The sequence below is a fragment of the Geotrypetes seraphini genome, chromosome 14, assembly GCF_902459505.1.
Source record: "Geotrypetes seraphini chromosome 14, aGeoSer1.1, whole genome shotgun sequence".
NCBI classification, from domain to species: Eukaryota; Metazoa; Chordata; class Amphibia; order Gymnophiona; family Dermophiidae; genus Geotrypetes; species Geotrypetes seraphini.
In genome coordinates this window covers 38,680,445-38,707,782 of record NC_047097.1, presented here as the reverse complement: position 1 = coordinate 38,707,782, position 27,338 = coordinate 38,680,445, and the positions used below count along the sequence as shown (strand labels likewise).

The 27,338-nt window shown below is 43.0% G+C and overlaps 1 protein-coding gene across 6 annotated transcripts in view; it reads right to left on the bottom strand.

Annotated features, from left to right (window-relative positions):
• Positions 1-244: 244 nt before the first annotated feature.
• Positions 245-27,338, bottom strand: part of OTUD7A (OTU deubiquitinase 7A) — a 548,435-nt gene continuing 521,341 nt past the window's right edge. For all 6 annotated transcript variants that reach the window (XM_033921034.1, XM_033921035.1, XM_033921037.1 and 3 more), the window contains 2 exons: positions 9,365-9,449; positions 245-1,843 (listed from right to left, as the gene is read on the bottom strand). In XM_033921034.1, coding sequence (XP_033776925.1) covers positions 419-1,843; positions 9,365-9,449 — 1,510 coding nt within the window. In that variant the 3' untranslated portion in view covers positions 245-418. The remainder of the gene's footprint in view (positions 1,844-9,364; positions 9,450-27,338) is intronic.

The window sequence follows — 27,338 nt, the reverse complement described above, 5'->3', positions numbered from 1 at the left end:
TATCCTTTTGATGGCTATGGTGTCTCAAATTCTGAGCAGACAGATACTAGGTTAGTTTAATATCCCCCAATATCACTATTCTGACTTTGTTTTCCCTTTCCCCTAACCCTCTACTACCTGAGTAATATCAGTGTAAGTTCAGGCACCGTTAGTAAGTTATGACCAAACATATACACAGCACTGACAACGGAGTAAACAACCTTTCAGCTTTCTGATGTATATAAAAAGACACACTGACAAAATGGAAAATAAATATCTTTTTATGATAAAGTTGTCATCTAACGTTTGCGTTAACCCTCAGAAAAGCAACACGCTTCACATTTTCCACCTGTTTAATAATATGTCTCACTCACACTCATTCACCCTAACTTTGCAAGTAGAAAAAAAATGGTGAAACTAAGTCATTCAGGGAAGATCTTCAATGCCTGTGCACCTTATTTTCTCTCTCCCGCCGTTTTAACTCCTCCTTGTAGCAGTAAGAACAGTAATTTTCAGTCTCAGGGCGGCCATAAAAGGAGCAGTTCTCCTTCTTACAGCGGCTCTGATGGAGAGAATATATAGGGCAAACTGTGCTTCTGCCTCTGTTTTTATCATTGTTCAACCATGTCTTAGGCGCTTCCTCATCAGCATATTCTAAACAGTCTCTAATGTCCCTGGTGTTAAAACCATTGGTATAGGTTTGGGATTTTTGTTCAGTGGGCGTGGCATAGGTCAGTGACTCTACTGTATTCACTGTGCGAATGCCCAAAATTCGGGCTGGGCTGTAGCTCTGAGAAGACAATGATCGATTCTGTTGGGGGTAAGTGGCACATGTTTTCAAGGTACCGACAACTGGCTTGTAGGTATCATTTTGGAAGTCTGATGGCTTTGAGCTGACATCATGCAAGTGGATAACGCTTTGCCTTTGAACAGGTGGAGTATGGCTATAATGGACAGATACTGGAATGGGTCCATTTTTCTTAGAACTGTTGCTGGGAGACGAAAAAGATCCAGCAGTGGGACTACTGCGGTCTTTTAGTTTTAAAACCAGCTGAGTTGTATGGCTTTGAGGCAAGACTGGTGATGCCCTATCCTGAGAAGAGGAATCTAACTTCTCTTTCTCAAATGCTTCTTGCTCCAGCTTTCTACAAGATGACCCACTAAGAGAAGCCTTCTTTTCTGCCTCCTTTCTTTTCTGTTCTTGTTCTGCATTGAAGCGTTCTTGGGCACTGGTCAGATAAAAACCGATCATCTCCTCATGAAATTGATGTCTATGGCTAGTCAGAAGAAGACCTGCAAAAATGAATTTGCGTTCACCTTGCATGGCAGCTCTCAAGATGTTAAGGCTGAGCTTTACATCTGTACTGTACTTCCAGGAATCTGACTGCTTATCCAGCAGGGATTTTGTGTTTATTTTATCCACAGAGAATATGCTTGCTTTGTCTGTTGGAGAAGGGCTCATTGTTTTTTCTGAAGGAGATGTGCTGGCAGACTGTCCAGACTCCTCTTTGCTGCCTTTGCGAGATTTAGATTCTTTCTTTTTCACTTTGTCCATAGAGTCTCCATTCTTCCCATTTGCTGAATTTGTCCTGCTTATTTTGCCATGTACCAGGCCGCCAAGGCCTCCCATATTCTTTTTCAGCTTAATACCCAATGTTTTACTAAGACTCCCCAGTTTATTAGCAACTGAATCAGTTCTGTTCTTCTCTTTCTCCTTCCTCTGTTTATCCTTTTCTTTCTCTTTGCCATTTTTTCCATTGGAATTACTACAAATAGAATCTCGGTCGGAGTCCATTGAATCTGCCAGAGACTGAACATCCTCACCCACAGATGCTGTAGGAGATTCTGGTTGAGCCAAAGGAGCCTAGACAAAGAGAAATCATGAACAGGTTAACCTTGATGAATATCAATTTTCTAAAGAATCTTTGATTTCTTAAAACATATCCACTTTGTTTGCTACCAAAAATTAGTTTTATAACTTTATCATATCTAAGATAAAATGTATGTTTTCCCTTTGTTAAACCTTTTAGCTGTTTTCAGGATTACCAATGCGAAAATCACAATTTTAAAAGAAATCAGCAGCTATGAGAAGCTGAAATGAAGTAAACATTTCCTGATTATGGCTGTATTCAATTCAGAGATTCTCCATTCCCCATAGCTTTTCAAGGGAATGGGGGCCAAGATGGCATCTTCAGGATAGGACAAGCTCTTGAGAGATCTGGAGCTTTTTTTTTTTTTTTTCCTTATTTACCTTTCCCACCCTTTTTTTCCTTTTATGACTCCAAAAAGTAAGACAAAGGACAAAGAAGTTTTCTTCTGAACCTCCTGAGCTGGTCCCTGAAAAACAGCTATGAATGTCTGCATTTGTTGTCCTTCTGTCTTGTCTACAAATGACAGAGGTGCTCTCCGATAGCCCTTGGTGAGAAGCATCATATCTTTGTCATTTAGCACTGATGCTTGTGGCATTCCTAAATGTCCTGGTCTGTGTTTCAAAGTGGTATCAAATCAGCCAAAGTGCTGAGTCTGTCCTCATTACTCAGAAGAGTGAATACAGGCAGTCTCTGGGTTAAGAACGTCCAATTTACGTTGGACTCATACTTACGAACTGGGGTCTTGCTTCTCCCTTCCTGTGTCAACGCGCCCCTCTTCCTCCCTGCTGCATCCCAATGTGCCCCTCATTGTCCTTTCCTCCCTCTGTTCTGTGTCCCAAATTCATGCCTTCCTCCCACCCACGGGTGTGTACCTCCTCTGGCCAGCTCTTTCCTCCCACTCCTCCTCACAAAGCCACGAGCAGTGGCTCCTGCCTGCGGCTGACCTGGAAGCCTTCCCTCTGACATTAGAGGGAAGGTTTCCGGGTCAGCTACAGGCCTTGTGTAGGAACTGTGGCTGTGGCTTTGTGAATAGAAGTGCAACTAGGAGGAAGGAGCCAGCCAGAATAGCAGTGCATACTAAGGAGGGGGGGGCATGAGGAGTAGTCCGACGCAGTTGCAGGTAGGGTCGTGAACTTCTTTGGCAGTGGGTAGCATTCACAATTCGCTGTTCTGCCAGTGTCGGGCCTTCTTTTCTGCCAGATCCTACCAGGACAGAGGAGAGGGGAAGAAAAATGCTATACTCAATTGGGGAGAGAGAGGGAGGGGGGAAAACAAAGACTAGGGGTGGGAGAGGAAAGGAAAGAGAGACACCAGACCATGGGGAAGGGAGGGAGGGAAAGGAAGGGAAGAGAGGAGATACCAGACTAAGGGGAGGGAGAGATGCCAGGGCATGGAGGGGAGGAAAGGAGACAGAGATGCTAGACCAGGGGAAAGGAAGGAGAGGAAATGCCAGATAATGAAGGAGAAAGGGGAAGGGAAGGAGAGAAGAGAAGAGAGATGCCAGGGCATGGGGGATGGAGGGGAAGGTGTGGAGGCACATGACTGTGGAGAAGGAAGGCTGAGCTCAGGACCAAGCTAAGTGAAACCTCCTATCTTTTCTTTCTATTTAAACTACAGTACTTAAATTTGAGGACTGTTTCTTTAATGTTTAAATGTTTTTATAGACTGTGCACTGTATAGGAGAACATAAATACACACATAATCCAAGTTATATACAAATTCATCTTAAGAACGGTTTCAAAAACAGAACCTGTTCTTAACCCAGGGATTGCCTGCATAGGAGAATTCCCTCTCCTGCAACATCAACTGCTTCTGCAGGGAAACTGACGTTTAAATGGGGCGTGATGTAAATTTTTAGGAGGACTTAAATTTAGTTTTTTAACTGGCTTAATCGGCATGGTAATTGACCATGCCAGTTTTCAACCAATCAACTCCTCCCCCCAAAAAAAAAAAAAAAATTAATCAATTTAAGAGTTTGGCATTGAACTCTCAGGACACCTAGCGATGCTTAAGTGGAGGGACCCTCCCAAGCCTAAGGACACCTAACACCATCTATGTTTAAAAGTAGGCGTGGTTATGGGTGGAGAATAGGCATGGATGATTTAGGCATTGTTAGGTGTCTGACCTAGGCAGCGCCAAATTAGGCAAGTGAAAAGCTGTTCTAATGGAGCGTCGTCTATGTCTAGGACAGCTAATGATGCCTACATCCGCTTAGGCACTACTAGGCATGATTCTGTAAATGGTGCAGGTTTCTTGATTACACTGGAGAGAAAGCCCAAAAAGGCCTCGCCAACAGAAGCACAGCACAACGGAGGAGTCATGAAGATAAGATGTGAATAATTTAGCCACGGGTATACAGTTCAAAGTACGCTTGAGTAGTAGTAGCACCGCGAAGACTCAAAGACTCAACATTGCTTTGGACACCAGTTTTTGCCTCTGCTCATTCTAAACATTTACCAGCGCCTAATGCACTATTCACGCGATAAGAGAAATTATCATTTGAGATTCTTGACAAAGGTATTGATTCTAAAACACTGTCAGTGTCGAGTCTGCACAGTACTACTACCATAAAGCGTGAATTATTCACATTTTATCCTCACGACTCCTCCGTTGTGCAGGTTTCTTGATTAGCAGCCATACCAAGTGGCGCCTACAATGTAGATACTGCTCAGCACCGTGTACAGAATCTGGCCCTATCCGCATAACTGCTGCAGAATATTCCCTCAGCAGCATCAGTTAAACAGGACAAGAGGTTCTCTTATCCAGTTACCTGGCTTTCATATCAAAGTCCATATGTTGAAAGTTTGTGCAAACTGGAAATACAAGTTTTATATGAGAGAGTGAAAGATATGGTTATAGCATACAATACTGGATGAAAAAGACCTGCTCTCGACCTGCTCTAAGACTGAGCTCAATGAATGCGCTAAGAGAATTCACACTTATTACCCAGTGCCAGGTGTGCAATCAGTTCATGGGAACTTTTTACCAATCAATAGAAAGTTCACCTGGGTATATCCTAGCATGCTACACCGAAGTGCTGAGCCAAGCTAACCAACAAAGACCATAATGCTCACCTTAGAACTGTTAAATACATTTTTTTTGTGTATAAATTCTTTTTTTATATATGTATTTGCAATAAATTTAAAATAAATTAGATGGTACCCAAAGTGCCAAATGCAAAACAAGCATTAAGAATTCAAAAACATTAAATAATGTGAAGTAATAATCATCAAACATAAAGATTCAGCCATTTGGCCACTGGGACTTATCTTGAAGGAAACCGCTGCATCCACCACATAAAGGAGGCCCATTAAAGGGAGTGCCTCAGCTGATTGCCCTACAGAGCTCCGTTTCGTGTCCTTCATCAGGAGCAAACTCAGGGGCACCGGCCGCTGTGTAGTAATTCAATGCTACTCCTCTTCAGTGTAGCTGAAATTTATTTAACAGTTCTAAGGTGAGCATTATGATGTTTGTGGGTTAGCCCGGGCCAGCACTTCGGTGCAGCATGCTAGGACATACCCAGGTGAACTTTCTATTGATTGGTAAAAAGTTCCCATGAACTGACTGCATACCTGGCACTGGGTAATAAGTATGTGAATTCTCTTAGAGCATTCATTGTGCTCAAGTACCCTCAGTCCCAACAAGCTTAATAAAAATCGAGAGCAGGTCTTTTCTAGCCAGTACAAGACTCTAGATCTCTCTCTAGTAGAGTAGGCTTTGTATACATTTAGGCCCTGATTCTCCAAAGTGCGTCCCGATTTTAGGCAGCTGTAGGCATCCTACAGCTGTCTAATCAGCCAATCGGGATGCATGCTTTTAAAAAAATGCTCCCCAGGCCTATATTGAAGGTGCCTCCGGGAGCCTAGGGAGACCCGCAAGACGCCTAAGCTCGCCTAAGGGCCTTAGGTGAACCTAGGCGGCCCTATGCGTCTCCCTAGTAGAGGAAGAGACGCTTAAAATGTAGGTCAGCAAAATGCTGGTCTACATTGTAAGTAGACGCGGCCGCTATACTTATGGCAGCAAGAGATCTCCCTACTGCAATAAGTATAGCGGCCGCGGTCGCCTGTCCCATCGCCGACAGGAGGATGCCCAATTCTCCTGCCGGAAAGCCCAACGACCCCCCCCCAAAAAAAACTAACCTCCCTCCCCAAACTAACCTTTACATGTTGGTCGGCTGGACGGGTCTTGCTGCCATCCAGCCGACGGGCCCGCCCCTTCCCGGCCCATCCCCGCTAAATTTAAGGCATGATTGGCCCAGGCTCTAGAAGCCTGGACCAATCAGGCCTTAGGCATAGCGGGTCCGCCCATCCCCACTAATCCTAAGGCCTGATTGGCCCAGGCTAGGCACCTGGCTAGGTTCCAGGGGGGTTCCGGCAGGAGGATTGGGCATCCTCCTGTCGGCGATTACCAGTTTGGGGGGGAGGGGGGGTTCCAGGAGGGGTTGCGGCAGGAGGATTGGGCATCCTCCTGTCGGCGATGGGACAGGCGGCCGCAATCGCGGCCGCTATACATATTGCAGCAGGGAGATCCCTTGCTGCCATAAGTATAGCGGCCACGTCTAATTTAACCCGATTCTCTAACCGGCGTCTGTACCATGGACGCCGGTTACAGAATCGGGGTTTAGTGTAGGACCGATTCTGTATAGGACACCTCTCCTGTGCGTCCTATACAGAATCAGGGCCTTATAGTATACAATACTACATAGATCTTACAGATAAACCTTTTATTGAAGCAAAAAACACAAGGGAGCACCCTCTAAAGGTAAGGAGTAACAGATTTCCTCACATTCAAATGTCAGGAGGTTTTTACTCATGGAATGGTGAAAATATAGGAAAGCCCTCTCCTCAAATGCTATTCTTAAGTCAACATGGGTCGCTCTTCCAGTGGTCTTTCTTCACCATCCACTGAAATCTGATAGCATCATCTCAGTCTTTCCAGAAAGGTGGACAGGGTTGTACCTTCAACCAAGTATAGGTTGCTCCCCTTTTGTCTTTAGGGTGGTAATCAACACCCAGGGAAGTCTATCACCATCTATGCCTTTTTTTTTTTAAGAATGAAAGGTATTTAAATTTTATTGAGTGGAAATGCTCTATATTTGTATTTCATCTTCATGACCTAAAGGGAAGCTGTGTTGCATCCCACACCTTTTTTAATTCTGTTATTGTTTTGGATCCCATCACTTCCTGTGCAACAGCATTTCATGAATTCATCACCCCCCATCTTGCCGACTACAAAAATCTTGGGAGTCTACCTTGATCGTAAATTGTCTTTTGATTTCCATATCACTTCTCTGGTTAAAAAATCTCACTTCCTATTATGAAAATTAAGAACAATTAAGCCATACTTTGATTTTCTCTCATTGCTGGTACAGTCCCTCATTCTCAGTACATTGGACTACTGTAATATTCTCTATCTGTCGACTTCTAAGAAAAATGTTAAAAGGCTGTAGATCATTCAAAATACTGTGGTATGATTGATTTTTGGATTGAAAAGATCAGATCACGTGTCACAGTATTATTATAGACTGCATTGGTTGACAATAGAAGTTTTCAAATTTGGTTGTGTATGTTTTAAGGCCTTGAATGGACTTTTACCCAGCTATCTTTTAGATTGCTTCGATTTTGCTACTAGAAACTACTTGCGTGTGATATGACTTTTTGATTTTCCATCTGTAAAGAGATGTGTTTATAAACGATTTCGTAATAAAACTGACATATTTGGCAGCTATGTGGGACAAACAAGTTATTACTTATATATCAATCTCAAAATCTTACTTAGTCTTTAGAAAATCGCTGAAAACCCACTTGTTTGGTAAATATTTTGATTAATTTATTATGATCATAGTACATATGGTTAGAATCTCTTAGCTGTTAACCGTATATAAGAATTTATAATGCAATGTAAAAAGTCTTTTCTGATGTTGCTTTTAAATTTCCCTCCTTTCAATTTCATGTCATGTCCTCTAGTTCTAAAGTGGTACATTCTAAAGCACAGGTGTAAAACTCAAGGCCCGCGGGGCAAATCTGGCCTGTCTGGCCATTTTATATGGCCCGCGGTGCGATGCCTCAGGTGTTATCTTATGGCTGGCTCCCTTCTCCTCACTGCCGCAGTGTGCACAAAACAGGTGGCGGCTCCATGAGCATCCCGCGCCTCAATTGGAAGTATTTCCTCTGATGTTGCATCTTAAGAGTTTGGTTTGTATATATTAGTACTTTTAGTTTTTTGGTCCCGTATTTACATAGGGGTTATCTGTGTTCTGGTAGGAATGAATGTTGAGAAGCATACAGTGTGTTTTGTGTAATTTAATTTTGTGTGTAATTGTATGTGTATATATGAAAAATGAATGATAAAATGGTGTTATAATTAGTACAATTATGGGGGCGGGATCTGGGGGCAGAGATTGGATGGGTGCTGGCCCACAACTTAGCCTGTGTTTTGGATTTCGTCCCCTTAATGTGATTGAGTTTGATACCCCTGTTCTAAAAGTATCCTTTGCTGGGAAAGATCTGAAAAAGAGACACTGAGGGTTTTGAAAGCACAGCACAGACCTTCTATCCTATGACAATCTCCTCATGTACTCACACGAATGGCAGATTTTTAAAATGAATTCCAGAGCTTTCCAGCCTTATCTAATCTCTCAGCAATTCTCAGTTAAGTTGCTTTGAACAGAAAGGACTGATTTTTTTTTACATAAAGGACACAACTACTGAGTATTTCTACAAACATTTGCTATGTTACATGACGTGCAAATTGCTGGCAAAATCTATATTAACAAAGGCCTCAATTAAACTTAATGATAAAAGATATTAGCAACTTTCCTATTTCACTCTCAACTGTGCCTTTGTTGATTTATGTCTTTAATGCCATGTAATTAGACTACTTACTTGCTCCTGTGAAGAGTATAGCAAAGTTCAACTTGAAACATATAGAATGATATCAGCAAAACTTAAACAAATCTATGGGCTCCTTTTATAACGCCTTGATAGCGGTTTAACGCGCGCTAAACTGCCAGCGGTGCTAGACGCTAACGCCAGCATTGAGCTGGCGTTAGTTCTAGCTGCGTAGCGTGCACTAAAAAGCTGCGTGCGCTAAAACCGCTAACGTGGCTTTGTAAAAGGAGCCCTATGTTTCCAACCAGACATAAAAGTTGATAATTTTTTTTCTTAAAAGTTTAACAGCCTTGTGTTAACTTTTTGTTCACTGTAGTGCAGTGGTTCTCAACCCCATCTCTGGGATAAGCCTAGCTAATCGGGTTTTCAGGATACCCTCAATGAACATGTATGAGATAAATTTGCACACACACCTCCCATTCTATGCAAATATATCTCATCTAAATTCATTGTGGGTTTCCTGAAATATATGAAGGGATGATCTTTACTGAAAGGTATGAACACTCTCGGCATTTTGCAAAGACACAGCCAGAGAAGCTATTCCATGGGGAATGTAATGCAGCAAACCTATCCAACTAGTGCCAATTTATGCCAGGCATGTTGTGCTGGACAGTGGAGATTTACCCGTGTTTCCGAGGGTATACGGATCCATGTTACATTCATGTAGCTGTGCAGAAGGTTCAGCTTTGCCTCCAAAGACAGTATGAAACTGAGAATGAAAAACAAGAGAAAGAACATAAAATATATTCAACTAAGAGAATGTCTGCTCAAACCTGGTTCTACTGATTAGACTGAAAAGAGGAATTTCAACAGTAAACTTCATTCCGCTTCCACATGTGGACAAATGCCATATATAAGCAAAAAGAGCTAAAATCTCAAGTTTCTTTTCAAGAGAATCCGTAGGAAATTTCTAGTCAGGTTGTCTGTGGGCCTACAAAGGTGTTTTGCCATAAAAACAGAAGAAACAATCTAGAAACTAAAGCCTAAGATTCTTCCATTACTGTGGTTGATAAACTTGTAAGTATAAATGGTGCCCTATTGAAAGGGATACTTAGGTCCGGATTCTAAATAGGAGGCGGCAAGTGCTCCCATGTTATTTGCAGTTTCTGTGTACTAATCACATGACCTGCAAATAAATACCTTATTTTACTGATGAATTAAATATGGGCTTACTGCAAAGGAATGTCCTGCATTAAATTGCACTAAGTTAATTTTTCAATGCATTTTAGTAAAAGAGTCCTTTATAGAATATTATAAGTTATACATGTATCCCTGATACCTAGGGCCACACATGCTTATGATAGTTCTATGGCTGGTTTAAGTGCTCACAATTAAATGCATGTGTGTGTAATATATGCTAAATTATGCTGCTATATTATGAGGGAAAGTAGGCATCTACTTTCCTTCACAGAACAGGCACCTATAAGAACATAAGAATTGTCATACTGGGATAGACCGAAGGTCCATCATGCCCAGTATCCTGTTTCCAGCAATGGCAAACCCAGGTCCCAAGTACCTAGCTAGATCCCATGTAATAAAACAGATTTTATACTACTTATCCTAAAAATAAGCAGTGGATTTACCCAAGCCATCCCAATAATGGCCTATGGACTTTCCTTTTAGGAATTTATCCAAACCTCTTTTAAACCCCACTAAGCTAACTGATTTCACCACATTCTCTGGAAATGAATTCCAGAGTTTAATTACACTTTGTGTGATGAAATATTTTCTCCGGTTTGTCGCATGCCCCTTAGTGCTAGTATTTTTGGAAAGAGCACACAAGCAATTCACATCTACCCTTTCCACTCCGCACAATATTTTATAGACTTCTATATGTAGGCCTATTACGAAAGGATTACTGTTTAGAGGCTAATTTTATAAGTCATCTAGGTAGGAAAGTACATGAGCATCTATTTTGTAAATATACACAAGCTTAATTTTGTTGTCCTTTGAGCCTTGCTCATTTCTAATCTAGGCCTAGTTGCCTTTACTGAGCTGTCTGTTATAAATTTATTTATTTATTTGTTCAATTTTCTATACCGTTCTCCCCAGGGAGCTCAGAACAGTTTACATGAATTTATTCAGGTACTCAAACATATTTTTCTAATGTACCTGGGACAATGGGGGAATTAAGTAACTTGCCCAGGGTCACAAGGAGTAGTGTGGGTTTGAACCCACAACATCAAGGTGCTGAGGCTGTAGCTTTAACCACCACACCACTCTAGAAATTAAAATGAAGTATAAGTGAGCCAAGTATAGGATAATGAAGCCATTCTGACATCACGAGGTTGGCTCTTAGGCATTGGTAGAATGAGGCATTATGATGTCATAATATCAGCTCTGGTTATCAGAGGCTGAAACTTTTCACACTATTTATTTATTCAATTTTCTATACTGTTCTTCCATGGGAACACAGAATGGTTTACATGAATTTATTCAAGCACTCAATAATTTTTCCCTGTCTGTCCTGGTGGGTTCACAATCTATCTAATGTACCTGGAGCAATGGGGGGATTAAGTTACTTGCCCAGGGTCATAAGGAGCAGCATGGGTTTGAACCCATAACCTCAGGGTGCTGAAGCTGTAGCTTTAACCACTGCGTCACAAATCAAATACTTATGAAAGTCCCAGCTTCTTTCACTTAGGTCATTCAGCTGCAGTTTAGATAAGGCAGGTGAAGGTGTGGCAGACTGTGTGCTAACTGCAATGTGTGCTAACACTTAGGAGTGTTAGTCTTAAGACTAACCTTGCTTCTTGAGGGAAGGAGGTAGAGAGGGACAGAGTATATCAAGAGACATGGTCATCTACTAGTCAAATGAAATGAGCACTTGCAGCAGAGCTCAGAGAGAGCTTTGGCCCATGTATTGTAGCTGAAGGGATTGTTGGCAGGTGTCTCTTTCCTTCCTATACTCTACAGACCATTTACATAACGTGTGGTTCACCAATATATCCATAAATACAATGAGACTGCTAATCCATGATTTCACTAACTGCCAAATGTACAAGTTCCAAATTTTTATTATGGAAAACACATACATATAGTATGTTTCTGCTTTTCCAGATGACGCATTTATCTTATGGAAAGGTAGTATCTCTAGGCTACATTCCTTTTTAGAATGGTTGAAAACATGCAACAGAAATCTTCAATTTTAAATGGAATTTCTTGATCACCACATTGCATTCCTAGATATCATGATCTCCAAGGATCGTTACAGCTTCCGTACCACCATTTACAAGAAGCCCACAGATAAAAATAACTATTTGCATTACACGAGTTTTCATCAAAAACCACTTAAGAGAAACCTCCCTTATAGCCAATATCTAAGGCTTAAGAGATTTTGTATAACACCTGAGGAATTTGAAAGGCAGGCTCCCCTTATGGCTCATAGGTTTGCTAAGAGAAGATTTCCTTTGGAAGACATCTTCAATGGATACAATCTCTCCAGATTAAAACATAAAGAAGATCTACTCAAAACTGGCAATAGATATCATAAACCACCAGATTTTACTTGTGTTCTTAGACATTCACATCTATCTGGTGAGGTTAAACGTATTATCATGGACAACTGGCGCATTTTAGAATTTCATCAGTGTTTCAGAGATGCCAGACCAACGATAGCGCTTACCAGAAATCCGAATCTCAGAGACAGACTAGTTCCCTCTGCTCTTCCAAAAATCACCACAATCCAAACCAATCATACAGGACATCAACCTTGTTCCTTATGTTCTGTTTGCCGACTTTCTATTAGTACCACCACATTTATACCTTATTCAAGGACTGGTAAAAGGTACAATCTAAATTTCAGCAGTAATTGTGACCCTGAACAAGTGGTTTATATTATAATCTGTCCGTGCCAACTTCTTTATGTTGGCAAAACTAAGAGAAAAATTAAAAGAAGAATAATCGAACATAGAAGCTGTATACTGAGGGAAGTTTTGACAGCACCATTAGTGAAGCATTTGGAAAGAATTTGGCCACACTATCAATGACCTTCGGTTTCTTGTCTTTAAGACATTTAAATTAAGATGGAGAGGGGGAAATATTGACCATATTCTCATGCAAGCTGAACAGAGAGCAATATTCAAAATCAACACCATCACTCCAGCTGGACTTAGCCTTGATATTGACTATCGCTCTTTTTTATAGTTTATTCAAAACAGCTTATCTCCATTCCATGCACATATTTGGCTTTATTCATATTGTTGCAATATCTGAAAGTATCAATATGAGCTTCCTTTATACATTTTTAATTTTCTTCATATATTATTTGTTGTATTCTTTATATGGACAGTCCTATGTTTAATTGATTCTAAATTATGTTCATTTACAATGGTACTACTCGGAAGGGTCCAGAGAAGAGTGACTAAGATTGTTAAGGGGCTGGAGGAGTTGCCATACAGTGAAAGATTAGAGAAACTGGCCCTTTTCTCCCTCGAACAGAGGAGATTGAAAGGGGACATGACCGAAACATTCATGGTACTGAAGGGAATAGACTTAGTAGATAAGGACAGGTTGTTCACCTTCTCCAAGGGTACTCTCTAAAATTGAAAGGGGATAGATTCCGTACGAACATAAGGAAGTTCTTCTTCACCCAGAGAGTGGTAGAAAACTGGAACGCTCTTCCGGAGTCTGTCATAGGGGAAAACACCCTCCAGGGATTCAAGACAAAGTAAGACAAGTTCCTGCTGAATCAGAACGTACGCAGGTAGGGCTAGTCTCAGTTAGGGCACTGGTCTTTGACTAGAGGGCCGCTGCATGAGTGGACTGCTGGGCACGATGGACCACTGGTCTGATCCAGCAGCGGCAATTCTTATGTTCTTATTTCTCTCAAGATCCTGTCTGGATTTGAACTGTACTTGATTCCATGCATATTTTAATTTAGACTGTTTTAATTTAGATGGTTTTACTTTGTGCACTTAAATAGATCAAATCTTATTTCTCATGTTTCTAACTAAGGGTTTATTTCCACCTGACCCTCACTAAACGGTTGCCATTCACATGGCATTTTGCAATGTAAGGTATGTCACTCATTTGCTTGGCACGTCACTCACAAACACACTTTCAGGATCAGTGGTTTCCCTTGGTATCCATTTTTCACCCTGTATAGTAAATGACATCACTTCTCTGTTCATTCCCAGGCTGGCCTTTATTTATTATATTTTTATTTCTCTTTTGATCTTATTTTTTAGTCACTTATAATTTTTTTTACTTACTTATCACTTCACTACATTTCTTTCTTTTTTTGTTTTCTATCTTTTGGTCATGAATGTTTTAAAACACAAGTTCAATTAACCTATTAGAGCCTTTCTTAGGCTATCACCTCCTTTTTCCACCATTCCTTTCTTCCTGTTTGATTCAGGACATGCCAATCATAGCTCCCCACGGCAGCGACTCTTTTTTGCCTACGTATTTTGGGACATACCTTTTGACCAATTGCAGTCCTCCACATTATAGGATGCCTATATTTCCTCTTCCCATTTCCCGCGGCATCCTTGTTTTGCTTCGGTGAAAGTTTATGCTGAGATCGTGGATCTACGATTACCCCAGATTTGTATAGGCTTATGGTAAGTCTAACTTTAAGATTGATATAGGCCTATGGAAGTCTAATTTTAATGCTTGCGACCTCAGCTACTTTTCCATTTTATGTCTATTTTAAGTTATTTTAACTTTACTTTGCAACGTGACCATTAATTAAAACATTCTCTTACACCCACGGCCCATGTTTGGCGCCTCTCAACAAACGATACCAAGTTTTGTTTCTCACTATTATCAATTTTAACTTCCCCCATTCACTATCAAATTTCTGTTAGCCTTTACATTCATACAATTTAGTACAAAAAAGTGTTTTTATGGTGTGTCACATACGTCCACTTACTATGTACATATTCCTTCCCATTCTGCCACTTCTTTCACTTTACCTTCCTCTTTCCTGAATTTTTAGTTCATTATGATGTCTCTTAGATTCTTTCACTTATTTAACGACCTCATATTTTTCTTCTATTTGGGATTTAGTCCGTCATAGACGTTTTTACTCCCATTTTTTCCTACTCGAGTTATGGTATACACATTACAGTATTTATAAGCACTTGTTTTATCATGCTCGTTTTCAATTTCTTATATATCTTTTTCCCTTCTCATTAACTTTACTACTTCATATACATTAATATATGAAACTATTGTTAGCTCACTTTTTAACTTCATTTACACTATTTTTAGCTCTTATATATATATTTTTACCTCAAAATGATGTATACATATGTTTACGAATGGTTGTTTTTATCCTTTTTAGTTTATTATAAGAACATAAGAACATAAGCAGTGCCTCTGCCAGGTCAGACCACAGGTCCATCCCGCCCAGCAGTCCGCTCCCGCGGCGGCCCAAACAGGTCACGACCTGTCTGTATCACCAGAAGGGGCTCCCTTGCCACCTTGGTTTCTCATTTAAGTCCTGTCTTCCTATCGAGGTCCTAACCCTCCGGTCTTGCACATGCACGACCTGGTTTGGTTTCTATACTCATTACCTGGTTAGTTTTCTATACTTGTGTTACATCCCAGCTCCTCCCTCAGTATCCCATGATCCCTTTATCCTTCAGGAATCCGTCCAATCCCTGTTTGAATCCCTGTACCGTATTCTGCCTGATCACTTCCTCCGGTAGCGCATTCCAAGTGTCCACGACCCTTTGGGTGAAAAAAAACTTCCTTGCGTTTGTTCTGAACCTATCTCCCTTCAGTTTCTCCGAATGCCCCCTCGTACCTGTTGTCCCCTTCAGTCTGAAGAATCTGTCCCTATCCACCCTCTCTATGCCCCTCATGATCTTGAAGGTCTCTATCATATCTCCCCTGAGCCTCCTCTTTTCCAGAGAGAAGAGCCCCAGCCTATCCAACCTCTCGGCGTATGGGCAGTGTTCCAGCCCTTTTACCATTTTCGTTGCTCTCCTTTGGACTCTCTCAAGTACCGCCATGTCCTTCTTGAGGTGCGGCGACCAATACTGAACGCAGTATTCCAGATGCGGACGCACCATCGCCCGATACAATGGCATGATGACTTCCCTTGTTCTGGTTGTTATGCCCTTCTTTATGATGCCAAGCATCCTGTTGGCTTTTTTCGAGGCTGCTGCGCACTGTGCAGATGGCTTCAGTGATGCATCCACCAGCACACCCAAGTCTCTCTCAAGTCTGCTGTCTCCCAACAATACCCCCCCCAATTTGTAGTTGAACAACGGGTTCTTTTTCCCTATATGCATGACCTTGCATTTGTCCACGTTAAAGCGCATTTGCCATTTGTTTGCCCAGTCTTCCAGCTTGTCCAGGTCTCTTTGTAAGTCCTCACACTCCTCCCTGGTCCTAACTCTGCCGCACAGTTTGGTATCGTCTGCAAATTTTATAACCTCGCACTTTGCCTCCTTTTCCAGGTCATTGATAAATATGTTAAAGAGTAATGGCCCCAGCACCGACCCCTGTGGTACACCACTCGTGACTCCCCGCCAGTCAGAATATTGACCTTTTACTCCGACCCTCTGCAGTCTGCCCGACAACCAGTGCTTGATCCATCTGTGCACATCCCCTCCCACCCCGTGGTTCCACAGCTTCTTAAGCAGCCTTTCATGTGGCACCTTGTCGAAAGCCTTTTGAAAATCGAGGTAAATGATGTCTATGGGTTCCCCATTGTCCACCCGACTGCTTATTCCCTCAAAGAAGTACAGAAGGTTCGTAAGGCACGACCTTCCCTTACAGAATCCGTGCTGGCTTGTTCTCAATAGGTCATTTTTCTCGATGTGCTCGCAAATGCCGTCCTTGATCATAGCTTCCACCATCTTCCCTATAATTGAAGTCAGGCTCACCGGCCTGTAGTTCCCGGGGTCACCCCTCGATCCCTTCTTGAAGATAGGTGTGACATTCGCCAATTTCCAGTCCTCTGGTACCTCACCAGTTTTCAAGGATAGGTTGCAAACATGCTGGATTGTGCCTGCTATTTCTTGTCTTAGTTCCTTCAGAACCCTTGGGTGGATCCCGTCCGGGCCCGGCGATTTGCCGCATTTTAGCCTGTCTATCTGTTTGAGGACATCCTCCTTACTTACCTCTATGTGATCCAATTTTTCAGCCTGTTCCCCACTCATGAGCTCCTCTGAGTCCGGTATATTAGATGTGTCTTCACTCGTGAAAACCGACGAGAAGAACGTGTTCAACCTCTCAGCTACCTCTTTATCCTCCTTAATCACTCCCTTCCTATCCCCATCGTCCAACGGCCCCACCTCCTCTCTCGCTGGTCGCTTTCCCTTAACGTAACTGAAGAATGCCTTGAAGTTTTTCGCCTCTCTGGCCAGCCCCTCTTCGTATTCCCCCTTTGCTTTTCTAACCTCCCGGTGGCATTCCTTTTGGCATTTCCTGTGCGTCTGATGATTTTCCTCCGTTGGGTCCTTTTTCCATCTCCGGAAGGATACCTTTTTGTCCTTTATCGCCCTCTTTACTTCTGTTGACATCCAAACTGGGTCCTTTGATCGCTTGTTCTTGCAGCCTTTCCTGAAACTGGGGACGTACATTCTCTGTGCTTCCTGCAGGGTGTCCCTGAATAGGGTCCAGGCGCTTCCCACAGTCTCCATCCTAAAGATGTTTCTGAGCTTCCTCCCCACCATTTCCCTCATAGCAACATAGTTCCCTTTCTTGAAATTCAGTGCAGTTGTTGCGGTCCTCCTTACTATGGGTGTCTCTCTTTCTAATGTGAATCTGATCGTGTTGTGATCACTATTGCCTAGTGGTCCTCCCACTTCTATCCCTCTAGCAGGCCCCCCTAATCCGTTTAGGATGAGGTCAAGAGTAGTACCCCCTCGCGTCGGTTCTTTGACTAGTTGCTCCATGAAGCAGTCCTTCACAGTTTCTACAAATCCTGTCTCCCTAGTGCAGTTGGAGTGACCAGTACTCCAGTCTATTCCCGGGTAGTTGAAGTCCCCCATCACTGTTACACTTCCAGTCCTGCATTCCTGTCTCAATTCTGCTTCCAAGTCGTGTCCGACTCCCTCTGGCGCACCAGGTGGTCGATAGTACAACCCCAGTTTTATGCCTGCACCCTTATTTCCGGGTAATTTGATCCATAGTGATTCCAGCCCCTCTGCCTTTGTTGCCATATCTATCCCGACCGAGTGGATAGAGTCCTTTATATATAGTGCTATGCCTCCTCCCTTCTTGTGGGTCCTGTCCCTCCTGTAAAGCTTGTACCCCGGCAGCACCACGTCCCATTGATTTTCCTCTGTCCACCAGGTTTCTGCAATTCCAATTATATCCAGGTCCTCCCCCTTGGCCACGACTTCTAGTTCACCCATCTTGGCCTTGAGGCTTCTTGCGTTTGCATATAAGCACCTCAGGTTCCGTCGTTTTTCTTCCACCTTTGCATTTACCTGGGCCACTTGCTCTTGGATTTCGGGCATTTTTTCTGTTCTCTGTGCTTCTGCTTTGCCCTCAGCCTTTACCCTCTTAGCTTTCAGCTTCTCCACATCCCCGCCACCCCACTTCCCCGCTTTTCCTCTGGGTTTTCTAGCCCTACCGGCCCACTCCTGGGCTATCATCCCTTGAGCCTCTGTTTGATCCCCCTCGCCTTGTGGCACCTCTATATTGCCCTCAGCTTTTGCCCTCGTGCCACCCAGTCCCCTTGTGACTCCATGCCCCTTAGTCTCCTCCCAGCAAGCTCCCCTTACCTGGTGTTTCCCTCGCTGTCTGATCATAAGATCCACCGGTCTCTCTACTTCCTCCTTGCAGTCAGCCCGTTCAGCATCTGTTCTGGATACTGTTGTCCGAAGCGTCAACATCAGATCGGCTGTCGGCTTTCCCCCTCTCCTCAGTTTAAAGCCCTCTCGATCTCCTTCCTCACATTGGCTGCCAGTAGTCTAGTTCCCGCTGTGCTCAGGTGCAGGCCGTCCCGCCGGTAGAGCTTACTCTTTCCCCAGAAGGACGTCCAGTTCCTCACAAAGTGGAAGCCCTCCTCCTGGCACCATCTCCTCAACCATGCATTCACAGCCTGGAGGTCTGCCTGTCTCTTTGCATCTGCTCTCGGTACAGGCAGGATCTCTGAGAATGCTATCCTCCGGGTACTCCGCTTCAGCTTTCGTCCCAAGACCCTGAACTGGTCAGTCAGTGTGGCCATGCTGAAGTTCCTCCGGCTCACATCATTCGTTCCGACGTGGATTATCACCGCAGTCTCCTCTGTCTCTGCTCCGTCCAGGATCCTCTCGATCCTATCAGTGATGTCTCGTGTCTTGGCTCCCGGGAGACAAGTCACTAGCCGATCCTCCCTTCCTCCAGCTACGTGACTATCCACCTCTCTCAAGATCGAGTCTCCCACCACAATAGCAGACTTCCCTCTCCTCAGCAACCTCTTCTGTCTCAGGTCCGTGTCCTCGGTGTAGTGCAGTGTCTCTCCCTCGGGGTCCCGGTGAGTCACGGTCTCCTCCTCTTGTGTGGTTCCTCCGCTAGGTCCTTCCCCGGTGTCATTTTGAATTGCGGTTTAATTCATAATCTTATCAACCTTGGTAGGTCATTTAGTTTACTACCATCTTACTTATTCTTCTTATCAATATAGTGTTTATTATTTTGGTTTTCTCATTTTGTTTTATATACCAGATGCCAATATACTTTTTTATCTCTTATGTCTACTTTATTGCACTTTGCACTTTTTTTGTTTTTTTTGTGTGTTGTTTTGCCTCCACTGCAGACCTAGCTGGATTTTTTCTTGTTTTTTGTCTCTGCTTTTCCAGACCTCATCTGTGTGTATCAAATTGCTCCCTTATAGATAAGGATTGCCTGTTAAATCATTTAGTTCAACAACATCCTTTGTAAAAAGTATTCAAAACTCTAAAAAAAGATGAGATTTAAAAAAATTTGTGTGAAATTTTAAAATATTATTTTCACTCTGTTCTGCACTAAAAGCATCTTCCGTTGCCTATGGCTTTGAAAATCTTATTTCATTATACATTCTGTCTTTACCATGCATGGCAGAAAGTAATGGGACTAAAGTATATGCTCTCTTTATCTCTTCTCCAAGGTGCACTCTCATTTCTTCTCCCTTATTCCACAGCATGTATAAACTCTTTCTGCCTCCAGATACCTAAATTTCCTCCCCACTGCCCTCTATTTCATTACCCTCACCTTTCTAGATGCTAACCTTTGAGCATTTACAAAGGAACCTTCTGAGCTGCAGTAGTCAGAACTGTAATACAGATTTTAGCTTTCCTTGTAGCTGGAGTTATGGAGTTTTGTCATTGTTTTATTTGTGCTAGAAGAGTATGGTCTCAATATTGAGACACAGGAGGCAGTCCAGCAACTCCCATGGTTGGCAGTGATCCCAGACATTCAATGCCAGGGTTGTATCTGGCCACCGGCATTGAATATCCAGGGTAAAGTTCAACGCTCCGGACTTAGCCAACCAGGACAATTTTTATTGGTTGGCCAGCTAAGGCTAACAGTCAAAGACAGACTTACTTTTTAAGCGGGTCTATCTGGCTATGTGCCTTAGCCAGCTGATCAGCAGACTAGCTGGCTATCTCCTCATGAATATTAGCAGATAGCTGGCGAAATGGGTCTTAAGTCAGCCGAGTCTCACTGAATATTGGGGGTGAGGTGGGGGTGTTTCTAACTCTGGATCAGCAAGACTAGTGTTTCTAACTCTGGATCAGCTATCTTCATTTATTAGATAGTCAAGCCAAACACAGCTTTCCTTTTCCTGGCAGGCACAGAGAGCAGGCCACATCAGATTTAGTAGTGAGTCTGACGATCAAAAGCAGCAGAAAAGGGAAGGAGACAAAAAAGAGTTATGGTACAAGAGTGTCTGTGCAGTACCAGGTGGGATGTAAGTACTGTACACTGCAGTCTGTGACACAAGTCAGCATAGAGGTCATTACAACACCTCTACCAAATTCCTCCTCTTCCAGTTGTTTCTAAGCCTTCATTTCTCCCTCTTCCTACTGACTTCTAATGCAGAAAAGCATATATAATAGATATTTTTTTAGTTTTGTATTATAATACACCCTTCTTCTTCACCATATTGATTGTTTTAAATATTTATAGGCATATAATAATACCAAAGTAAGGTTAACTGAACCAGTTAAAGGCAAGGTACCTGATTGTAAAACCGCTTAGAAAACCTTGATAGGCGGTATATAAAATCCTAATAAACTTAAACTTAAGGTCAGAGTGGAGGAGCAGCTTCATGATTAAAGCAGGAGCTGAGAACCAGGAAGCCCAATTTCAATCCCACTGCAGTTCCTTGTGACCTCAGACAAATCCTTTAATCCTCCAAACCTGGAAGGGGACAATTTCTCTAACTAGGCACCCACTTGCTGCGCGGGGAGTGACTATCTTACAACAACATCTGGGTGCCTGAATTCTTTTATAGAACCCCAACATAAACCTGCACTAGCATGCCTAAATGTAAGGGTGACAGGTCAAATGCGCGCAAGACAACAGCGCACTGACAAAAACGCCAAGACAAATCAGCGCAAAGATAATAGCGTGCGAGACAATTGAGCGCAAGGATAACTCAATGCAACGACAAATTCAGCGTGCCTCAAAATGGTGCGTGGCGAAGGAAGGGCACGTGCACGTTCAGCATGTTAACATGTGATCATGTCACCACGTTATCAGTCACATGAATGCATATTCATTACTATGGTTACGTTTCTTCTTTATATATGTGCTCAGAACAGCCCACCTTCCTTTCGCTGCCTGACCGTGTCCGTTATAGGTAAAGCTCTGGTTTTGCTAGAACTTTCTCTATAACGAATATTTGTCTTGCGCAGATTTTACTCGCCTCTGGTGAGAGCAACAGTACTTCCACATTTCAGATTTCTTCATTTCCAGGTATGTTCATATTTTCGGTTCACGCGCACGCGGACCGTATATTTTTATGTCGCTACTTTTGAAAGCTATATAAGATGCGCGCTACACAATCGCAAGAAAACCGAGGGTATAATAATAAAACTCTGAGTGTTCAAATGAAAGTTTTGATGGTTATCATGGAACACTTAGCGCACATGCGCGGATCAAAGTTTCGTCATTCTTGCACCCGTCTTGCGCTCCCGCATAGTAAAAGCGCGAGAAGGGTCATTTATGATATTAATAATATGTATCATGGAATGTCTGATATTAATTATATGTATAATTGGATGCGGTTATAGAACTGAAACGTAATAAAGATGTAAAGAAACATGTTTGCATGAGGTAAAAACTCTTACGCCAGCAAGACTAGTATCTGAATATTTTTAATTTGAGTGTGCTTATGGTTTATAGTTTTATACAGGCATTGGGTAACATTGTCTGTTGCAGGTATCATTCATAAGAGGATATTCACATTTACAGGTATATGCATAGCTTCATTGTTTTGTTTTGCTAAATCAGAACAGTAGGATAGGATCATTAGTCTGACGGTGGGGCTTATTGGTATAAACTTTTTGCGTTGGGTGTGTAGTAAGGGTGATTGTCTACCATTGTAGTGGGTCCTTTTTTTGGGCCTCTCTGCCTTCCTTCTGTCTGTGCTTAGGTATAATGAAGTTGTTAATCCATGATGATTGTCAAACCATAATTCTACTATTGGAGGTACGATTTGAAAAGTAAGTACAGACATATTGTGTCCTGTTTGTCATATCTATGTGCTAACTGTATAAATTCTAGTCTTGCAGTGTTGCTGAAACATGAGTGTTGTGAAGCAGTTCAATCTTGGAGATATTATATTCAAGGTAAGTACAGAGATATAGGGATTTGTATTTCATATGTATGTAATAACTTCATATAATGTACTATTGAAGCGGACTACAAGCAAGAGACTACAAGTAAGAGACGATAGACATCTTTAGTGTTTTACTGCCAGGGATCGCACCCTTGCAGGTATAATGTGTTGTGCCATAGCGTTGAACTCTACATATGTATAGCCTAACCTCACCTATTTTACCCTTGCAGGTTTTTTTGTGTGCTGGAGGTTGGGGGGGTGGGGGGGGCAACATGAACTTTACATGAATGTTATAACTCTTGCAGGTACTGGTTCAGGGTCAAAGATCGACTACAAGTCCTGAGGGTTTCATTGATATACTTCCAGTCTTACAGGTTTGATGTTCTTTTGAGTAGTGCACTGATGATACAGGGAATTGTATATCAATTGTAAGTCAAAATAGGATAATATTATAAATTGTATGGTTTCAGGAGTGAACTGCCATAGAGATGGAAGTAATAACTTCACAGCGTGGGAAAGAGCACTGGGTTCATGAAGGATATCGTTATCGTCGTGACCGAGTCATGGCATGTCCTGGAGGTGTGTGCGCCATGACTGTGTAAGCAGAAGAAAAAGGCACGTCGATGGATCTTCTGTCAAGATAACGGCGCATGTGCATGCACCCAACAACGCGAAAATAGCTACTGAAAGAATGATGGGAGACATACGCGAAAGAGCTGTGACCACAGTTGAAAAGCCCCGACAGATCATTCTGGGGACAACAGCGGGTTCAACTTTAGAAGCAACTACATTATTGCCTGTATATTCCTCCATGCAGAGAACAATCAATCGAAAAAGAAAAGCAGGCCATCTAGCAATGGGTAATCCCAGGTCAATAAGAGAGATCCAAGTTCCTGAGCAGCTGCAAAGAACCACGCGTGGTGAACAATTACTTTTGTGGGATTCTGGTGAAAATGATGAAAGACGCATTTTCATTTTCACAACCCAAGCAAATCTTGAGGTGTTGGAGCATTGGTTCATGGATGGGACATTTAAAGTTGCCCCCCATTTGTTTGTACAATCGTGCACTTCCCATGGTGTATGTGTTGTTGAATAGTAAAAGGAAGGAGGACTATGAACGTGTGTTAAGGAAACTGGTAGAAACCAGAAACACATTGGCACCACTGACTATTTTGATGGACTTCGAGAGAGCAAGCCTGCAAGCTGCCAGCAGAGTATTTCCAAATGCTGCAGTTTCTGGCTGCCTGTTCCATCTGGGGCAATCATTGTGGTGCAAAATTAAAATGAGGGATTGACCGCCAACTATAGGGATGATGAGAGAATAAGATTGTTCACCAAAATGCTGTTAGCATTAAGTTTTGTTCCTGTAGAAGATGTTATTGAATGTTTTGAGACTTTGGAGGAGACTCGATCAGATGAGCTGATCCCGGTGTATGACTATTGGGAAGACAATTACATCGGTAGATTGCGGCAAAATGGGAGACGTGCCCCACCTTTTCCTATTCCTCTGTAGAATATGCGAACCCGTGTTGAAGATGGACTGCCTCGGACCAACAATTCAGTGGAAGGTTGGCACCATGCATTTCAATCTTCGGTGTCATGCCATCATCTAACCATCTTTAAAATCCTTGAGCATATACAGTGTGAGCAAGATTACACAGAACAGCTGATTGCTCGATTCCATGCTAGTAACCGCGCAGCAGCCAGCAGTAAGAGCATGTATGTGAGAGTGACTCAAAGACTAACAACGCTGCTGCCAAAATATGGACAAAGACCTCTTTTTCAATATCTCAGAGGTATAGCACATAATCTGGAACTTTAGAGTTTGATATTGAAGTTCAGGTTTTCCTGTTGCTATACTACAGTTTTATTCACTCAGTGACATGAACTTTGCTTTGACATGTCCATACGGTCTTCCCAACCACACATGCTGCAGGAAAAGATGAGACACTTGAAAATCTCTATGTCTCCCTTTTGTTTGGTGGCCCAGAAAACCAGAGGCCCGCTAACTGTTGTGCTCAGGATACCTCCCCCAGGAGTTTCCCTGAAGCCCTCCACTGGCCCTTACCCATCCTACAATCCACTTCTCTGACATGTGCCAAGCGTGAAGGTTTTATATGCTGACCAGGTAATCCACTCAAGCATACTGTACTCACTTTGACATTTTCAAGGTGTTGTGGGTGGTGTTCATAGGCTTTTTCCTTCACGTTGGTCATTTCCTGTGCCAGATGCTTGTGGTTCATCTCCTACCCTCACACTCTCTGTTGTTGGTTATCTCCTGTGCCAACTCCTTCTCTCACACACAGTGCTGCTGGTTATTTCCTGTGCCATCTCCTTCTCTCATACCCAGTGCTGCTGCTTATCTCCTGTGCCAGCTCCATCTCTCTGTTGTTGGTTATCTCCTGTGCCAACTCCTTCTCTCACACCCAGTGCTGCTGGTTATCTCCTGTGCCAACTCCTTCTCTCAGACTCTCTGTTGTTGGTTATCTCCTGTGCCAACTCCTTCTCTCACACCCAGTGCTGTTGTTTATTTCCTGTGCCATCTCCTTCTCTCACACCCAGTGCTGCTGCTTATCTCCTGTGCCAGCTCCATCTCTCAGACTCTCTGTTGTTGGTTATCTCCTGTGCAAACTCCTTCTCACACCCAGTGCTGTTAGTTATCTCCTGTGCTAACTCCTTCTCTCAAACTCTCTGTTGTTGGTTATCTCCTGTGACAACTCCTCCTCTCAAACCCAGTGATGTTGGTTATCTCCTGTGCCAACTCCCTCTCTCACACCCGATGCTGTTGGTTATCCCCTGTGCCAACTCTTTCTCTCACACTCAGTGCTGTTGGCTATCTCCTGTGCCAACTCCTTCTCTCACACCCAATGCTTCTGGTTATCTCCTGTGCAAACTCCTTCTCACACCCATTGCTGTTAGTTATCTCCTGTGCCAACTCCTTCTCTCAAACTCTCTGTTGTTGGTTATCTCCTATGCCAACTCCTTCTCTCACACCTAGTACTGTTGGTTATCTCCTGTGCCAACTCCTTCTCTCACACCCAGTTTTGTTGGTTATCTCCTGTCCCAACCTTCTCTCACACCCAGTGCTGTTGGTTATCTCTTGTGCCAACTCCTTCTCTCACACCCAGTGCTGATGATTATCTCCTGTGCCAGCTCCTTCTCTCAGACTCTCTGTTGTTGGTTATCTCCAGTGCCAACTCCTTCTCTCACACACAGTGCTGCTGGTTATTTCCTGTGCCAACTCTTTCTCTCAGACTATATGTTGTTGGTCATCTCCTGTGCCAACTCCTTCTTTCACACCCAGTGCTGTTGGTTATCACCTGTGCCAACTCCTTCTCTCACACCCAGTGCTGCTGGTTATCTCCTGTGCCAACTCCTCTCAGACTATATGTTGTTGGTTATCTCCTGTACCAACTCCTTCTCTCACACCCAGTGCTGTTGGTTATCTCCTGTGCCATCTCCTTCTCTCACACCCAGTGCTGTTGTTTATTTCCTGTGCCATCTCTTTCTCTCACACCCAGTGCTGCTGGTTATCTCCTGTGCCAGCTCCTTCTCTCAGAGTCTCTGTTGTTGGTTATCTCCTGTGCCAACTCCTTCTCTCACACCCAGTGCTGCTGGTTATCTCCTGTGTCAGCTCCTTCTCTCAGTCTCTCTGTTGTTGGTTATCTCCTGTGCCAACTCCTTCTCTCACACCCAGTGCTGTTGGTTATCTCCTGTGCCAACTCCTTCTCTCACACCCAGTGCTGGTGGTTATCTCCTATGCCAACTCCTTCTCTCACACCAAGTGCTGTTGGTTATCTCCTCTGCCAACTCCTTCTCTCAGACTCTCTGTTGTTGGTTATCTCCTGTGCCAACTCCTTCTCTCATACCCGGTGCTGTTGGTTATGTCCTGTGCCAACTCCTTCTCTCACTCCCAGTGCTGTTGGTTATCTTCTGTGCCAACTCCTTATCTCACACCCGTGCTTCTGGTTATCTCCTGTGCCAGATCCTTCTCTCAGACTCTCTGTTGTTAGTTATCTCCTGTGCCAACTCCTTCTCTCACTCTCTGTTGTTGGTTATCTCCTGTGTCAACTCCTTCTCTCACACCCAGTGTTGTTGGCTATCTCCTGGGACAACTCCTTCTCTCACACCCAGTGCTGTTGGTTATCTCTTGTGCCAACTCCTTCTCTCACACCCAGTGCTGCTGGTTATCTCCTGTGCCAGCTCCTTCTCTCAGACTCTATGTTGTTGGATATCTCCTGTGCCAGCTCCTTCTCTCAGACTTTATGTTGTTGGATATCTCCTGTGCCAGCTCCTTCTCTCAAACTCTCTGTTGTTGGTTATCTCTTGTGCCAACTCCCTCTCTCACACCCAGTGCTGTTGGTTATCTCCTGTGCCAACTCCTTTTCTCACACCCACTGTTGTTGTTCGACCATACATGATTAAAAGCAATGCTATACAATTTATAGGTTCAACACCCCCATGTGTGTTTTTCTGCTATAATTTGCACAAGCACCACATCCAAGTTAACAAACGAGCAAACGTGATGTTGGCAGTCAGGTGCTGGCCTTTCTAGAACCCACAAGCAGAGTCCCCAAGTAGGAATGTTAATCAGGTGCTGCCTCAGAAAACATGAGATGTAGAACAATACATTTTTTTATAATTCAGCATGTTGTACATAATAGATCATGAATGGTTAGCTCAAAGATTTTGTGGTGTTGACACTACATTTGAACATATGTGTATTACATATTTATCACATATGCTATATGTTAATAAACATTTACCATTGTTGAAAATGTTATTTTCTCTTCTTTATCTTAGTATGACATAAATAACCATGCTATTTATTGTTAGTTTTTATTGTGCTATCCCACTAACTAACGAGTGAGGTATACAATTGAAACA